Below are 15,980 nucleotides of genomic sequence, written 5' to 3' on the forward strand. Positions count from 1 at the left end.
ATTTTAATTTTTGTGGATATTTGCGGGTTTTAAAATATCCGTGAGTATTTTTTAAGCGGGTACTTGCGCGGGTAACGAGCGAGTTGCTGGTTGGATTTTCGTTTTGCAAGTCGGGTTGTAGGTAGGCACTATCCGTGCCTAACCTGACATGTTGTTCTCCCTACTCACATGAGTTGGTTTGTCTATTACATAGAACGAATGTGATTATAAATCATAAATAATGCACTCAAAGATCAATACCAAAGACAGTAACAAATATTCATGAATTTTAAGACATGTATATTAAAATATATATGCATTAATAAATTATGAAAAAGTGATTAATCTTAAGTTGTCCAACCACACAATTCAGCATTCAATACTTATAAATTGTTAGTATTGCCTCTTCTTTCATTAATTTTAAAAAAATACATTTCTTTAAAGATTTTGGAGAAAGTAAATAATTTTTTTTATTGAATCTCAAACAAGAAGCTCAGGTCAACTCAATACAACAATATATTTAAGCATATATTTAATCGCATATCCAACATATAAAAAATAAATAATATACAAGAAAATTATATACTCATATCAAAAATAAATTTTCAATATAATAATAAGAACTTAGGAGTGAAAGGTGAGCAACAATGGAGGAAGATGCAATGATACCCATGTTTTGGAGAGCTAAACAGTCCTACGATAATGCTACAATGCCTAGAAACAAATAATTATATCATTATAATTGCAGAATTAGATTCAAAACTAATAAAAATATACATGTATTTTTTAAATTTACTTTAATTCTATTTCTATAGTAAGTTGCAAAGTGAAAGTGTTGCTAAAATATGAAATATTATATGCTAATGTGACAGAACAATCTATTAAAAGTTATTCAGAAGGTCTAGGCAATTCTTTATACATCAATACAACATTCCAAGTGGGGTAGGCCAACACATATAGTTACATTTTTATCTTTACATCTTAACAAAAGTATAACAACATATTCATTTCAAGCATCATATCCATCTTTATTAACCATGATATTCATCTCAGACATCATATTCATCTTTGCTCCCAAACATGATATTCATTTTTGCTCCCAAACGTATATTCATCATAGGCATCAATAACACAAGAATAAAAAATAAATACACAAGCAAAACAACAATGAATAGAGCAAGACACGAGCAACATAAAAAACGTAAGCACAAAATGAAAAAAAAAATGACAAGAGAATCGCTCACCACCACGGTAGAGACAACCAATGACGCAAGTGAGGAACAAATGAACGAATGAGCAGAGCGCAACGAAAACAATGAGGAACGAAAGGTGCAACGACGGACGATGCATTGAAGGTGGCGTTCCGAAATGTAGGGAGTCGATGTAGTAATGACAATGTTGGTTCAAAAGGGAGAAAGGAAGAAGACAACTATAACATAAGTGGTTACTTAAATTCTTTCAAAAATTTTAACCCTTTGAAATTTGAATCAACCTTTTGGCGTCAGTTATTCAGAAAACCGAACCAGAGAGAACAATTGACATCAATTATTTAAGAAATAATGACATATGTTCGATTTAGAAAAGATACATAAAACAATAATGAGACTTCTGGAAAATTCTGAAAATTGTAGTGCACCTTTTGACTTTGGTTGTCTATTGACCAAAGCCCAAAGGGGTATATGGCTTTAGTTGTTTGGTACCCGAAGCCATATGTCATGTTCATATAAAATAATAAATAAAAATAGAATTTTTGAAAAAAAATTAAATATTTGGTGCATTTTTAAGCCTCGATTTTCTATTAACTAAAGCCAAAAGGGGTATATGGCTTCAATTCTTTTGCAATCGGAGCCTGTAAGTTTGTGAAATTTTCAACAATGTCATTGTGTCATTTTATGCTTCATTTTCTTCAAAATGGAAACATATTACGTGAGTTAAAACACCAAGCTTATACTAGTGTAATTTCATCTTCCCAAGCTCATCATCTTCGTTACGTTACTATTTTCTACTTCCTCAACACCATTCACCTGTAAACAGAGAACATAACACCTCATCATTTCTATACACACACCGTGAACACCCCTACTTTTTTCCATCTCCACTACATTAACAAATAATAACAATTCAAAACAATACTAAAAAACTAAGACTAGTCGAAAAATGGGAGAAGAATAATGAATGATATTAGTGAGGAGAAGGGAGAGAATAGCAACGTATATAATTAATGTTGTGATGACGAACAAAGGTAGAGATTATATCTCTCTCATCTTTGATTCACATTTGGCTTATGCACAGTGAGAAGAGTTTCTCGATTTAGGGAGATAAGGTGCACCTTCATTGCAATGGAGCAACGGGATTAAGAATACCAGAGGTATTGTTGACGATGTTGTAGTGACACTAATGAAAGATAAGGAGGTATCAAGAGATGTTATGATGAAAAATGCCTGACAAAAAAAAAAAACTTTAATATCTTAGACATTTTAGAAAAAAAAAATTATCTAAACTATTCTTATTTATGACGAGTTGTTCTTTATTTATCTTAAACCTAAATACAAATTTTCAATCAATATTCCAACTAACATGTTACAAAGTCACATAAAACACAAATACTATATGATCACTCTAACTTATTTTGGCATTAAATATTTTATCATTCTTAACATTAAGGATCAAAGGTTAAATATTTTTAGAAAATTAAAAAGAAAATGAATTGAAAGAAACCAACAAATTAGATGATTAAATTATTAAATGGTTTTGTTAAGTATATATTATAGGATGTGAGTAAAAATTATGGAGGATTCCGAGGTGAAATGAAAAGTGATGTAATGGGTAGGTGATAATTGAAAGTTGAAGTGACGAGTTAATTACTAATTAAGTTGATGAGTAACGTCCCATAGTAGGGAGACATCGGTCACTTATTAATGTCTTATATGCAAACGCAAATTAATTAAAAATAATGATACTTAGATAATATTTTTTTGACAACATTTTATTATTTAGGTGTCGTAATATTTATAATTATTATTATGACCCATAAATGATATTTAAATGTTATTATAAAAATGTTATCTGAGTATCATTATCCATTAATTAAATCTCATCGTTCAGGAGCAGTGATAGACTGAGTGCTTTTAACTTTAAAAGAAAAGGATTTATCAAGGAACAAATGAACATGGTTGTTAGAGAACCATCTTTATTTTCACATCGATGTTAGATGGCTAAGATTTGAAATGAGTGGGGCTAGGAGATTCCTTCTCGAAGAGACCAAGGACATCTATGTTTAATAACAATAATACTAGCTAATACCTATCTGGTCAACAAACTCATCAGGATTAAACACTAATCACAGATTATAAATTTTAGCATATCATTGAATCATCTATTACTTGACAGCAGAAGCTACCTAAAGAGAATTTTTCAGAAGGATTCTACATCCTTGTCATTTCACCAGCTTCATTGTTCAAACACAATGATTGTGGGTTTCACTTAGTATTATTACGCAGAAGTCTTATTTTACTTTTTCTTAATAAAACACACATTAGGTTATTAATCACCTTTGTCCTAAGAATTGGTATTCTAGTTACAATATTATTATACGAATTTTCAATTATGACATACTAAATAAGTATATAATTTTTATCATAATTAGTACTAACATAAGAATAATTTCTCTTTAAATAACAACTTTTCATTTTATATCTTTAACTTTCTTTTTAGTTATTGTTTATAACTTATCTCGGATCGTGAGGCTGCCAATAATGCACATGAGTCCAGTAGTTTGTAAAGGCCCACACGAGAAGACCCAATTTTTTAAAAGGCTTACGAGAAAGACTGTGACACTAATAAAGATTAAGGAATTATTTTTTATTTTTATAAAAATGTGGTTTTTTATTTCAGTGCTGGACAATTTATTTTTAAAAATTACATTGGTATAACTTTTTAAAAACTTTCGAAGTTAGGTAATGTGATAACTTATTTGATATGATAAAATCAAATAAGTTGTGTCATATTAGAACACATTCAAATCAAATTTAGCAAAGTCATTTTAAAATGATATTAGAACACATTCAAATCAAATGTGTCACGATTTTTCCAACTTCAAACGTTTATAAAATAGTTGTACCATTCTTGTAATTTCATAAACAAATTATTCTAAATTAGTAAAAAAAAACTAAAAAATAAAAATATAAAGTAACGTATAAATTTTAAAGTCAAGAGTTTGAATAAAACTAAAGAATTATATAAAATATTACATATAAATAAAATTTCATATGAACCAAAACATCCATTAATTTTCAAAAAATTAATGAAATAAAGTTCATAAAATTAAAATATAATTTAAAAAATATATAAAATAAAAATAAATATTCAAGTTTAAAAATGAAAACTATTTTTTTAATAACACCCTAAACTAATGAAATAAAAATTCAAATATTTGTTTACTTTTTTTCTCTAAATTATAATGAAAACTATTTTTATCATAGATCATAAAGATTATAATACGTTACTTAAATGAAATTATATATAAAAAATTTAAACTAATTATAATTTTAATTATCTTTTATCTTTTAAACTTAAAAAAATAATATTAAATTATTGTATTATAGTAAAAGAAAGGTTTATAATAAATGAAAGTTTTTATACGATGATAAAATAATATTTATAAGAAAAAATTAAAAAATTAAAAATATAAAAAATTAATTAAAATAATATTCTATATTATAAAAAAATAATAAATAAAAGGGTTAAATATGTTTTTAGTCCCTATATTTTGGGGTGATTTTGTTTTAGTCCCTCTTTCAAACTATAGTACAATTTAGTCTTTTCAACTTTAGAAAACTCTGGTTTTAGTCATTTTTACCAAATTTTTTAAACTTTATTTGTTGTTTCAAGCACTTTACATTATAACATTTAGATTGTTTACAGTGTTTGACACATTTTTGCTTCAGTGTTAACTGAGAAACGCGTTTGAAACAACAAATAAAGTTAAAAAATTTTGGTAAAAAGAACTAAAACCAGAGTTTTCTAGAGTTGAAGGACTAAATTGTACTATAATTTGAAAGAGAGACTAAAACCAAAATCGCCCCAAAATATAGGGACTAAAAACATATTTAACCCTAAATAAAAATATTAAAAAGAAGTAAAAAAAACTAAATATATGTCTTAAAAACGAGTAGATAAACCATGGAAGAAAATTGTAAAAAAGAAAAAAAAATGTATAATTCATAGTGTGATAATATAAGGTATTTGGAGATAAAAAAAAAACTTTCAAATATCGAATTAGTTGAATTGTTCATAAATAATACAAATTAGTTGAGCAAAACAAAAAATTTTACAAACGAAAAAAAAAACTCTAAGAGAATAAAGATATTTTATTTTAAATTACCTAATAATAAATATTAGGTAATCAAAATAATAAATACTTATGTGAAAAAAAATAATTAAAATATTAAAAAGAAGTGGTGAAAATAATTAAAAGTGATATTTAAATTTTGATTAATTGAAATTAATAATCCATCATTTGAAAATAACTATATAAAGAAAATAAAATTATAAAGAAAGTACCTTTGAAATACAAGTGAAAGAAATGTGTAGTGAAAGAGAAAAAAATGTTATGAATCTAAATATTAAAAGAATAATATATATTTATATATAGATCTTGGATGAAAATAGAAATATAACAACAATAACTATAAATGTGGTTTAAAAAAATATTTGAAAATCTTTAAAACAAATTACATCTTATAAAGAATCATGAATAAGAGATATACAAATTACTTTGATGCTAATTGATTTAATTCTTATATATGTATGTATTATATATCAATAGTTAAATTTTAGAAATTCAAATGCAGATTTCTGAAGTTCATCATATTTTCAGATTATCGTTAATTCAATTTGGTAAAGATCATAAAATTATAAGTTCATCGTCATATGTATATAATTTATAGATATTACGTATTCATTTACTTCCAACTTTAAGTGTTAAAATTGAATTAAATGTGAATATGAATGATTCACCAGTGCAAGAAAATACTTTTTATAAAGATTTTTTACATTGGTTATAATTAATTAGGTATAAAAAGTGGTGCGGTAACATAATTGTAAATAAGATAATATTTCTTACATCGTTATCCTTACAACAAGTATATAAAGTAGACACAGATACAATTTTGTAATAAATAAGAAAAAATTTTATATTTGTTCTAATTATAACTAGTACAGAAAGTAGATGGAATGATACCAACTAAAACTTCGGTTCTTTGGAAGTTGTTATATGATGATTTACTTATTGATTTAGAGGTTAAAAAAGAAGTGGTTTTAAGTTTTATGTGTTCTTTGTGTGGTAATAATATTGAATCTTTCTCTTAATTGTTCTTTCCAAATTTGTATTTTTGTTCTTTAGATTTGGTTATTCAATTTATAAGTGTCCTTATAGTTCTTTGCTTAAAGTGATTAAAGTGAATGTCATTACTATAGTTATTTGGATGATTTGAAGAATGAGAAATTACAGTAGATTTTAGGATCCAATTGTGATATTTTTCAAATTAAGGAGTTAGTTTGTATGGCTGGAAATAAATTTAAGAAGCATAAGAGCACTAAAAAAAAGATGGATTTACCGACAATTGGTATCCATTAGAAATTGCAAAAAATTCGTCGCTATTGGTTGTTTTCTAACGAATTACCATCGTTTCTAGGACGGTGTTGAGATTGATTAAGGTTGTTGAAGACAAGTCTATTCTTCCAAAGGCAAGAATCGCATGACCAGATTTTGTAAATTCTCAAACCTATGACTCAAAATCATCATAATCTTGGTCACGTGCTTCTAGTAACTATGTAAGGTGGATAACGACCTCCTCAACACTATTGGAAGAAAATGGTTGGGGCATGAGGATATTTTGTTCAAGATGTAGTAAGTTGTCTTGTCACATATAGTCATCTTTTATTTTTTTTTCCACCTACAACATCAACCCAACATTGTGTCCTAATGATGTCATCCTCATAATTATACTCTTCTGATACATCAAGACATGACCCTTGCTCAGGAAGAATATGTGAAAGTCTAATTGAAAATTCTTTTCGTTAAAGATTTTATAAAGTGTTAGTAAAATGAGGAAGTTTAATGGAAATAATAGTGTAAGTTCAACGTTTAAAACAAATAATAGTAAAAGTGTTTGCTTACATGTGTCTTTTGAGACCTCTATTAACAAGCTAGCCAGATCCCTTTCAAATATGAGTTTATTGAAATAGCTCATCAACATGCACAACCCGTCCTAACTCTTGTGTCTATGAATGGCATGTTCATGAATGGTACTGGAACCATCTATGCTTACGGTCCCGTCCTTTTTATAAGCTCGATTCCTTTGGGCGGTAGCATATTTATTGCAGTAATTTGGACAATTTCAAGGTTCTAGCAACGATTTCCATATATACTCCTCAATCCAATAAGGGCATTCTCCTTCAACCTTGCATTTCTAAGCATCTCAGATAGCATATGAGATGCTTTGTTGTGGAAATTTTTCTAAATTTGAGCTTCATCCTCAGGTCTCCATTAAACCTTCATCTGTAACAATAAATCATGTTCAAATAATCTCAATGACACAATATGAATGGTATTTAAAGTGTAGTAGCAATGAACTTTACTTTTGCATATAATACATGAGTAGGAAATGAAATAATTTTAATGATGTTTATTTAGAAGTATTGCTCTCCGTTATGGCCAAGGTTTTAGAAATTGTTGCTTAATAGATTTTGTGATGACCTAAGAAGAAACTATAAATGGAAGAAACCTGAATATGAATAGAGAAAAGTCATTAAAATTAAGGCAAAGTAAAATAAGTCATGTAATAGAAATTAGTTAGAAAGAAGATTTAGTATTACCCTTGACCATAAGGTTCAATGATCAGTCGATCATGGAGAGGAGGGTCAACTCCATCAACAGCTGAATCAAGAGCATCTGATGAATTGGAAAGGATGCATGGAAGCAAGGATAAATCAATTTTGCCACTATCATTGTCATAAAAAAGCATACAACCATTCACACAACAATCAATCTTCTTGGCTTATATCCTAAATATAGAAACACATCTCTTGGCTTCATAATAATTGTTTGGCAAATAATTATTTAGTGGTGTTAGATCTAGAAAAGATTTTTGAAATGAGGTCAAATGCTTGGTTGGGAACCTTTCAATTAGATTTGAAAGTCATCAGTCTAATGCATACTGATAGTTTTGACTTTGTGGCCCTTTCAAATACAAATTTATTTGCCTTTGTCAATAAATTGTAAAACCTCTAAGTTGCTTCATTAAAATACTCTTTTAAACGAATATCATCTACTTGTTCAAATGAAGCATGTCAATTAAGAGCATATTCACCATCTATTGCATATAAATAAATTAATCCATCTTTGAGACATCTACAAAAGAGCTTGAACTGGAAGGTTGCCAATTTTCATGTGCAGATGAATCAATAGAGGAAATTTGTTCACCATGAAATGTACAAATCTTGTAATTTGGCATGCATCCTTTCTGGTATAGGTGAACTTTAACCACCCCATCCTTCAAAGTTCGTGTACATTTTCACTTGATGCATGAACATGTAATCCCTCCATCAAAAGCATAATATTTATATTATTGAGCCATCCAAACAAACTCTTTAACTCCTCTATAACAAAAGTTTCCTTCAAACCTCTCCTTCTGTTATAACAATAATCATACATCCAACCATGGTTGATGGGAACTTCGGCCATGTTTTGTTACAAGCCAAAGGATGGAAATGTTAAGTGAATTAAGGTGATTAAAGGTTGATCAAGGGAAAAATCCAACAAGTTATCAGATTTGAAACACTACTCAAAATGACTAAAGATGCATGGTTTACCTGAACATTTACTTTTGAAATTAATGTCTATGCATTTAATGAAGTTTTTCGACTAACAACTTTGTTAAGGAGCTGCTAAGTTCATCCTGGTCCACTGGTCGAGCTCATCCTATTTCACTGGTCGAGTTATTTCTTTTAATGTTGTCGAGCTCATCCTGTAATGTTGTTGGGTCATGTTGTAATGCACTTGAGTCATCCTCTACAGTTGTCGAGCTCATCCTATCGAGCTAGCGAGGTCAACCTGGTATGTTGTAGAGTTAGGCTAAGCTCAGTCGGTTATGTTGTGAGCTTGGCATACTGGGCTATTATTCAACCCAACATTGCACATGTAGTTCTAAACGCGATTTGCCAATACTTCAATCCTATTTTTCGCAACCCGAAATATGTCTTGCTCATCCTATAACTAATAAGGGAAACTCTTCTTCTACTACAATCAACAATCCAGACCTAGACACTCATTATTCTATTACTAAAGGTTCAATGTATTATCAAATTTTGAGGTTTTCATCCCAATATACATGGATCTGCCCAACACCTAATCATGCACATAAAAATCAAGTGCTTTCTAATGCAATCACTAACCAATAACCACCAATACACTACTACCATAATTTAACACATCAATACACTCATTATTTCATATACCGAATAGAAGGAAACACGTATCACAAAAAATAAAATGGTTTAAAGAGATATGGTGTGCCAGAATCACCAAATTTAAATATATTAGATTTCACATAATTCAAGTATAATTCGATATTATCTATATAATACATTACATTGAATCAATTACCTCCACAAAATTCAACAAAATTAAGTTATCCAAAAACAAAACCTTAACTTCCATCGACAGAGGAATCTTCACCTTTCTTGGGAACCAACAATGCGTGGAACGAACAATCATTTTGTAAGGAGGATGCATTTTTAAATGGATGCACACCACAGACAAAGGCGGAAATAAGCCAAGATTGTGGACGAAGGTGATGGGAGGGACTCAAACAAAGGGGGAAAGATAACACGAGACTAAGAGGTTAAGAGACAAGGGTAAGTGAAAACCTACAAAAGGGAAAATAATTTAATCAGTTTTACTTAGCTAATTACCGATGAAACGATCCGTTTGTACTAATACATATACTTTATCGATGATATTTTTGACAAATATTTTTAAAATAGTACACATATAAATTTACAGCAGAATTATCGACATACTCTTCCATCAATAGTAACTTAAGTGATTCGTCGATAAATCTGTCACTAACATAGTATTATCGATAGAATTCGATTCGTAGGTAATTATTCATCGATAAATTTTGTATTTCTTTTAGTGGAGTAACATTGTCTTTGATTTTTTGGTGTTGAATTTTTTAATATCCAAACTAGGAAATATATGGTGATTTCATTTATGGACGTAATATTGCAAGTTCCATTTGTCAATTGACTTGAGGTGAATATTGATGTTGCAATAGGGGTTGTCCTAGTTTGTCATCATTTGCTTATATTTTTAGAGGAAGTTGAGGTGAATACGTGGATTATTTTTTAGTTTCTTTTAGGGTTACCAACTCCTGTTTATGTTAAATTTATAGCAGCTACTTACACATTGGAGCATGATTGGAGGAATGACTTTTAAAGGTTTTGGTTGGAGAGTATTTTTTTTTTTAGTGTATCATGGTTTTTTGGATCAATAAGTGCTTATTTTGAATCTTAGAAGAAGATGATATCGATGTTTGAATTTTTGTAAACATATATAGTTTAAAGTTTGTCATATTTTTTGTGAAGGAAATTATGCTGATAAATAAATAAATGTGAAAATATGAATAAATATAAAAGTATACAAGTATTTTAACATACCTAATGTATTATGAATACTTTAATAATTTAAATGTGAAAAAAATAAAAAAATAAAAATTATTAAGACATACGTAAAGAGGAGAATGAGACAAATATACGTATACTCATTCTCATTTTCATACCCATTACAAAAATTAGGTATCATCTATAAATACACTATCAAGTCAATACAATAATTTTTTTTCGTCAAAATAAAAACAATTTAGAAAAATACCCACAAAAATACATCTATCTATCATCCCTAATCTCATATTATGTAAAAGTAAAATATGTTAAATAATATGTAAGGAAAAAAATACATAAATATATAATCTTAAAATTTTAAATTAAAAATGATGTGAAAAACTTGTGTAAATTAGGTTGGTGTGTGTTTGAATCTTCTTAAGGGTGTGTTCGTTTGGTAAGATTTGGAGGAGATGATTTGGGAGAGATGATTTAATGGATTTGAGTGGATTTGAAGATAATTTTTGTAGTTTTTTTGAGTGGATTTGTGGGTGATTGAGAGTAGATTTGAGGGTAAAGTTTGTGAGAATTAGTGTAGGATTTGATTGATGTGACAAATTTAAAAAATTAGTTTAATTGGTAAAAATTGAAGATTACCAATATGCCCCTACGTATTAAAGTAATATAATGATATATTTAATTTGTTTAATGTTATATTTAATTTTGTTTAATGTTATATTTAATTTTAAAATGTTTATTAAGAATTAAAAATTTAGAATAATTAATAAAAAAATAGTCAAAATATGGAGTAAGAAAAAAAATAGTCAAAATATCTTCTTCTTTTTTTTCCAGAAAAGTAATTATTGATTAAAGTGAATGTTGTATCCGGATACGTGAATGTTGTATCCAGATAAAATGTTCTTTTTCTTTTTCTTGAATGCTGTAATCGGATACTTGAATGGGTGTATCCGAATACACAGGTGATGCGTTTCTTCTTCATGGTGTATCGGAATAGGCAGTGATTTAACCGGATACACACGGTTAATATTTATTTTAACAAAACAAAAGTGTTTGGTCTGAGCTTGGATTTTATTTTAAGAAGGGTATTTTAGAGAAAGCTCGTTTCATCCCTCCAAATCTCTTCTCAGATGCGGGTGATTGAACAGTGCATGAATCCCGCAAATTGTTGCAATTCATTCCGTGATAATCACCTCAAGTGAACATGATTTTTTTAAAATTCATCGCTCGCCAATCATGGTGAATAGTAAATTCACCTCAAGCGAACAAAAGCTAAAAGCTTTGATTCCTCTAAAACCAGACAAGTTCTTGAAAAGCTCATCTATGAGTCTATTAATTGTCTTCTAGCAAGCTAAATTAGATTGCCTATTTTTGGTGAAAAAAGCTTTCATAAATTATTATTCCCTTCAAAATCGTTACAAAATTCTACAATACATGCACATGAAAAACACCTAAAGTAAGCAAAATAATAAAAGCTATTGTTGAAGTCAGCCTACTCCTTTATTAATGCCAACTACTCTACCACGTGTGACTTTATTAATCCAATTTATAAATCGTCAAATTTGTTAAGTAAACACCAAAATAATATAACCTGTTGTCGGAGCTTAAACCGACAAAAAAACCAGCTTAATAAGTGCACAACACAAATGCTACTCCTTTGATTAAAAAAATATTTGAGGGTACTTACCCAAAAAAAGGTATAAAGAAGCGATTTCAATGTATTTCTGTTCTAAAAATATGTTTAGATTTGAATAATTATTAATATATTAAAATTTTCTATCATTTTATTTTTTAGATAAATCAATAAAATCAAGTCTTTAAAGCTCTCGCTCACTGTTTGCAAATATAAAGTACTAAATTTAAAATAAATAAAATACAAATATTGTGTGTGTTTTTTTTTTTTAATTTTCTTAACAAAATCCAATAGGGCTCGTGTTGAAACGATCGTATATTTTCTTGGTAAACGTTGAAATTATCTTGTATATTAAACGCATTGATAAAATTAAAATAATCAATGCACTCATGATTTTTTTACGATAACAAACAATTAATTCTCTTAATAAAAACAGACAATATTCGAAAGTATAAGACTTTAAAAAATTCATGTTTTGTAATTATTAATTCACTATGGTAATAAAACAACAACTAATTGGTGGACTTTATCTCAGCTTTTGACAATAATTTTATTTTTTATTTTTGTATTATCTCTTATAGCATGAATAGAGGTGAAAAAAAAACACAGAAAAATCTTGGATATATATATATATATATATATATATATATATATATATATATATATATATATATATATTGTTGGTCAAATTGGTTTGTAAGGTATAATGTAAAGAAGTCGTTCAAATAAATGAAATGTTTGACTTATAATTAGAAGGAAAATTTGGTTGTGGAGTTAGTTGAAATGAATGAAATGTTTGACTAATAATTCTTGAAGGAAAGGAAGGTTTGGTTTCCTTAGGTTCATTTCTTTAACTTGGTGATGCAAATTCTGAGGTTCTAGAGGCCACATCAAAGGTTGAAATGTTTACTTCCTATTTTCTTTATCATTATCAATATTATTATAAACAAACAATAACTAACATAAATAAATAGAATGTTCATAATTTTTTAATTAGAGATAAATCAATGTATATTTAATGATTCATATAATTTTAAAATATCCTATTTATATGGACTATTAGCCAATAATGAGAGATCTCGAATTTCATATTTTGAAATTTAATTAATTTCATTTTCCTATAGTTTAACTATATACTCCTTTAAGTTTTGAATATAAGAGGAAAAAAATTGAATAACATAAATCATGTCAAACAAACTGTTCTTATTTTAACAAGAGTGAAAACAATCGTTCATAATTTTAAATACCTACAACAAATAACTTTATAAATGGTGTTGACCATCTTACCAAAAATTATTTGAACTTAATAATTATGCTAAATTTGAGTAAAAAATGAACAATTTTTCTTATTAAGTGATATTGATTTTACAAATAAAAAAAAAAGATAAAATGTTAAGTTATATTCAAATTTATAAATTAGAATTTTAACTATTTAATTGTTTATTTATAAAATTTATTATTTTTTTAAATATTTTCGTTTATGTTTTTTCTGTTTATTAATCAATCAAGAATGTTATTGTTCTTTATTTTTGTTATTGATCATTACATTATAGGTTCGGTGATGTAATTTACAGTTTATGATATTTTAGAAGTTTTTCAGTTCTTTTTATTATTTGGAGTTATAGTGAGTATTTAAATAAAGGTTAAGTATTTTTTAGTTTTTAAATTTTAATATAAAATTGAAATTTGTTTTTTTATGAAACTTTAATTTATTTTTGTTTTCATAGATATAATAATTTTAATTTAATTATGTTAATTTTTTTAAATGTATCAAATATGTTTAATATTAAATATTAAATTATAAATATATATATCAATCGATATAAGCAACATAAATTATAACATAAAATGTTTTTAATATATAAAATTATTTCAATATAATTAAGTTAAAAAAATTATATCATTCATCTTTAAAATTTAAGGATTAAAATATATTAAAACTTTAACTAAAAGTAAATTTTAATTTCGAATCAAAATTTAGATACTAAAACTACATTTGTTATTGATGTTAAAATATTAATATTAGATAGATTTGGTGTTTTAAGCTGTGATTTTGCTATGATTATATTTTTAACATTGGAACAAATGATTCCACATGTATCAAAAGTGGAGAAATGCATATTTCAAAAAAATTTATATACTTTCATATAATTTTTTTTATCTTAATTATATATTTTGATAAAAACATGAATAGATATACCAATAAAGAGTGAATGTAATTTGCTTATTTTAGCAAGTTTAAACTAAGAAAAAGTACTACTGAACAAAAAGCTAAGAAAAGAGAAGGCTGTAATAGATTGAAAGGTATATATAGGTACAGTGACCCTCATAAGTCATTATCTTTAATTAAAGTAAAGTTTGTAGCATACAACTTATTCCAAAAGCATCCAACAATGAAAAAAAAAAGAGAATGAAACGACATTAGAACGATGTTGCATGTTTTCTATATCATCAACAACTGAGTGGTTAATAATGGAACACGTAAACGTTGTACTCCACAACCGCATCTCCGGTCTTCAGATCAAACGTGTGAGTCTTTGCCTGAGCATACCCACGTGCGAACCGAAAAGCCCCGCTTCCTCCAACGATTGGCATTTCCCTCACGCTGGAGAACACCGCATTCCGCCCCAACAAGCTCAGCGTGCTGCCATTGTATTTCCCTTCAGTGAACACGAAGTTCATTACCATCAATAGACCCAGTTCGTTTTGGGCCGCAGATCCGTAAACACCTTGGGCCTTTCCCACGAGTTTTGATCCAGGTTCGGGGCCCACAGTCAATGGGTCGTCCATCATAGCTATAAATCCGAAAAGTGTGGAAGAAGAGTTGGTGGAGGCGGCCTCCGCCACTCTGACGGCGGTGGGGTTTGGACCGCTGACAATGTCGTGGAAGAAGAAGTGAAGGTGGTCGAGCTTCTCCTTATTGAGCCCCAAAGACTTCCGAGATAGGCTTCGGTAGAAAGTAGAAGATTTTGCGGTGGCCAATGAGAACAGTAGGCTGAGAACGATGACGGTGAAAAAGGCTGTGAAGCTTCTTGAATTAGCCATGGCAATGGTAGGGAAAAGTAAGAAGTGTGAGGAAAGAGAACTTTTTATTAGCAATTTATAGCGTGCAGAATTAGAACGAATGAACTGGGACAAGTTTTCCCAACAAAATTACCGTTTTTTACAACTAAAGCAACCGTTTACAGTTATATTTTATTTCATTAATTAAAATATATGAAAATTATCAAATTCAGTACTTGTTAATAAACTTCAATTAATAAAAATCAGATTGTCATCACTTTTGAGAATAAAATCCTTTTTCATAAATGCTAAAATCACAATATAGAACTTAAAGAATAGGATTAATGTCTCTTTTAAGTCTTTATTTTTGTCTAGAATCTCAAATAGGTCACTTTTTCGTTTGACGTTTCAATTGGATTCTTATTTTTGTAAAATTGAAACAAATAGAGACCTTTCGTTAAATTGAAGAAATGTTGTTTAAAATGGTGTTATGTGACATGCTGAGAGTATTGTTTTAGATGATGTGGCAATTTATACATAATTGTGACGTGTATTTTGTAATTTCTGAATTAACAAATTGAGGGTAAATTGGGAAAAAAGAAATTAAAGGCTGCTCCTTTCTTTGATTTAAATTGCAGAGAACAATATGATTTTGAGGTGTTCACGTTTTTGTTCGTCGCGG

General features: G+C 28.2%; 1 protein-coding gene across 1 annotated transcript; it reads right to left on the reverse strand.

Annotated features, from left to right (window-relative positions):
• Window positions 1-14,588: 14,588 nt before the first annotated feature.
• LOC106757300 (dirigent protein 22-like) lies at window positions 14,589-15,416 on the reverse strand. The gene has a single exon (XM_014639939.2). The coding sequence runs from the start codon at window positions 15,338-15,340 to the stop codon at window positions 14,762-14,764; it is 579 nt and encodes a 192-aa protein (XP_014495425.1). The 5' UTR covers window positions 15,341-15,416; the 3' UTR covers window positions 14,589-14,761.
• Between the last annotated feature and the right edge of the window lie 564 nt (window positions 15,417-15,980).

This window comes from Vigna radiata, chromosome 3, assembly GCF_000741045.1.
Source record: "Vigna radiata var. radiata cultivar VC1973A chromosome 3, Vradiata_ver6, whole genome shotgun sequence".
In the NCBI taxonomy this organism is placed as follows: domain Eukaryota; kingdom Viridiplantae; phylum Streptophyta; class Magnoliopsida; order Fabales; family Fabaceae; genus Vigna; species Vigna radiata.

Coding starts and splice junctions, on each gene's coding strand:
- LOC106757300 (XM_014639939.2), bottom strand. CDS start 15,340: ATGGCTAATTCAAGAAGCTTCACAGCCTTTTTCACCGTCATCGTTCTC.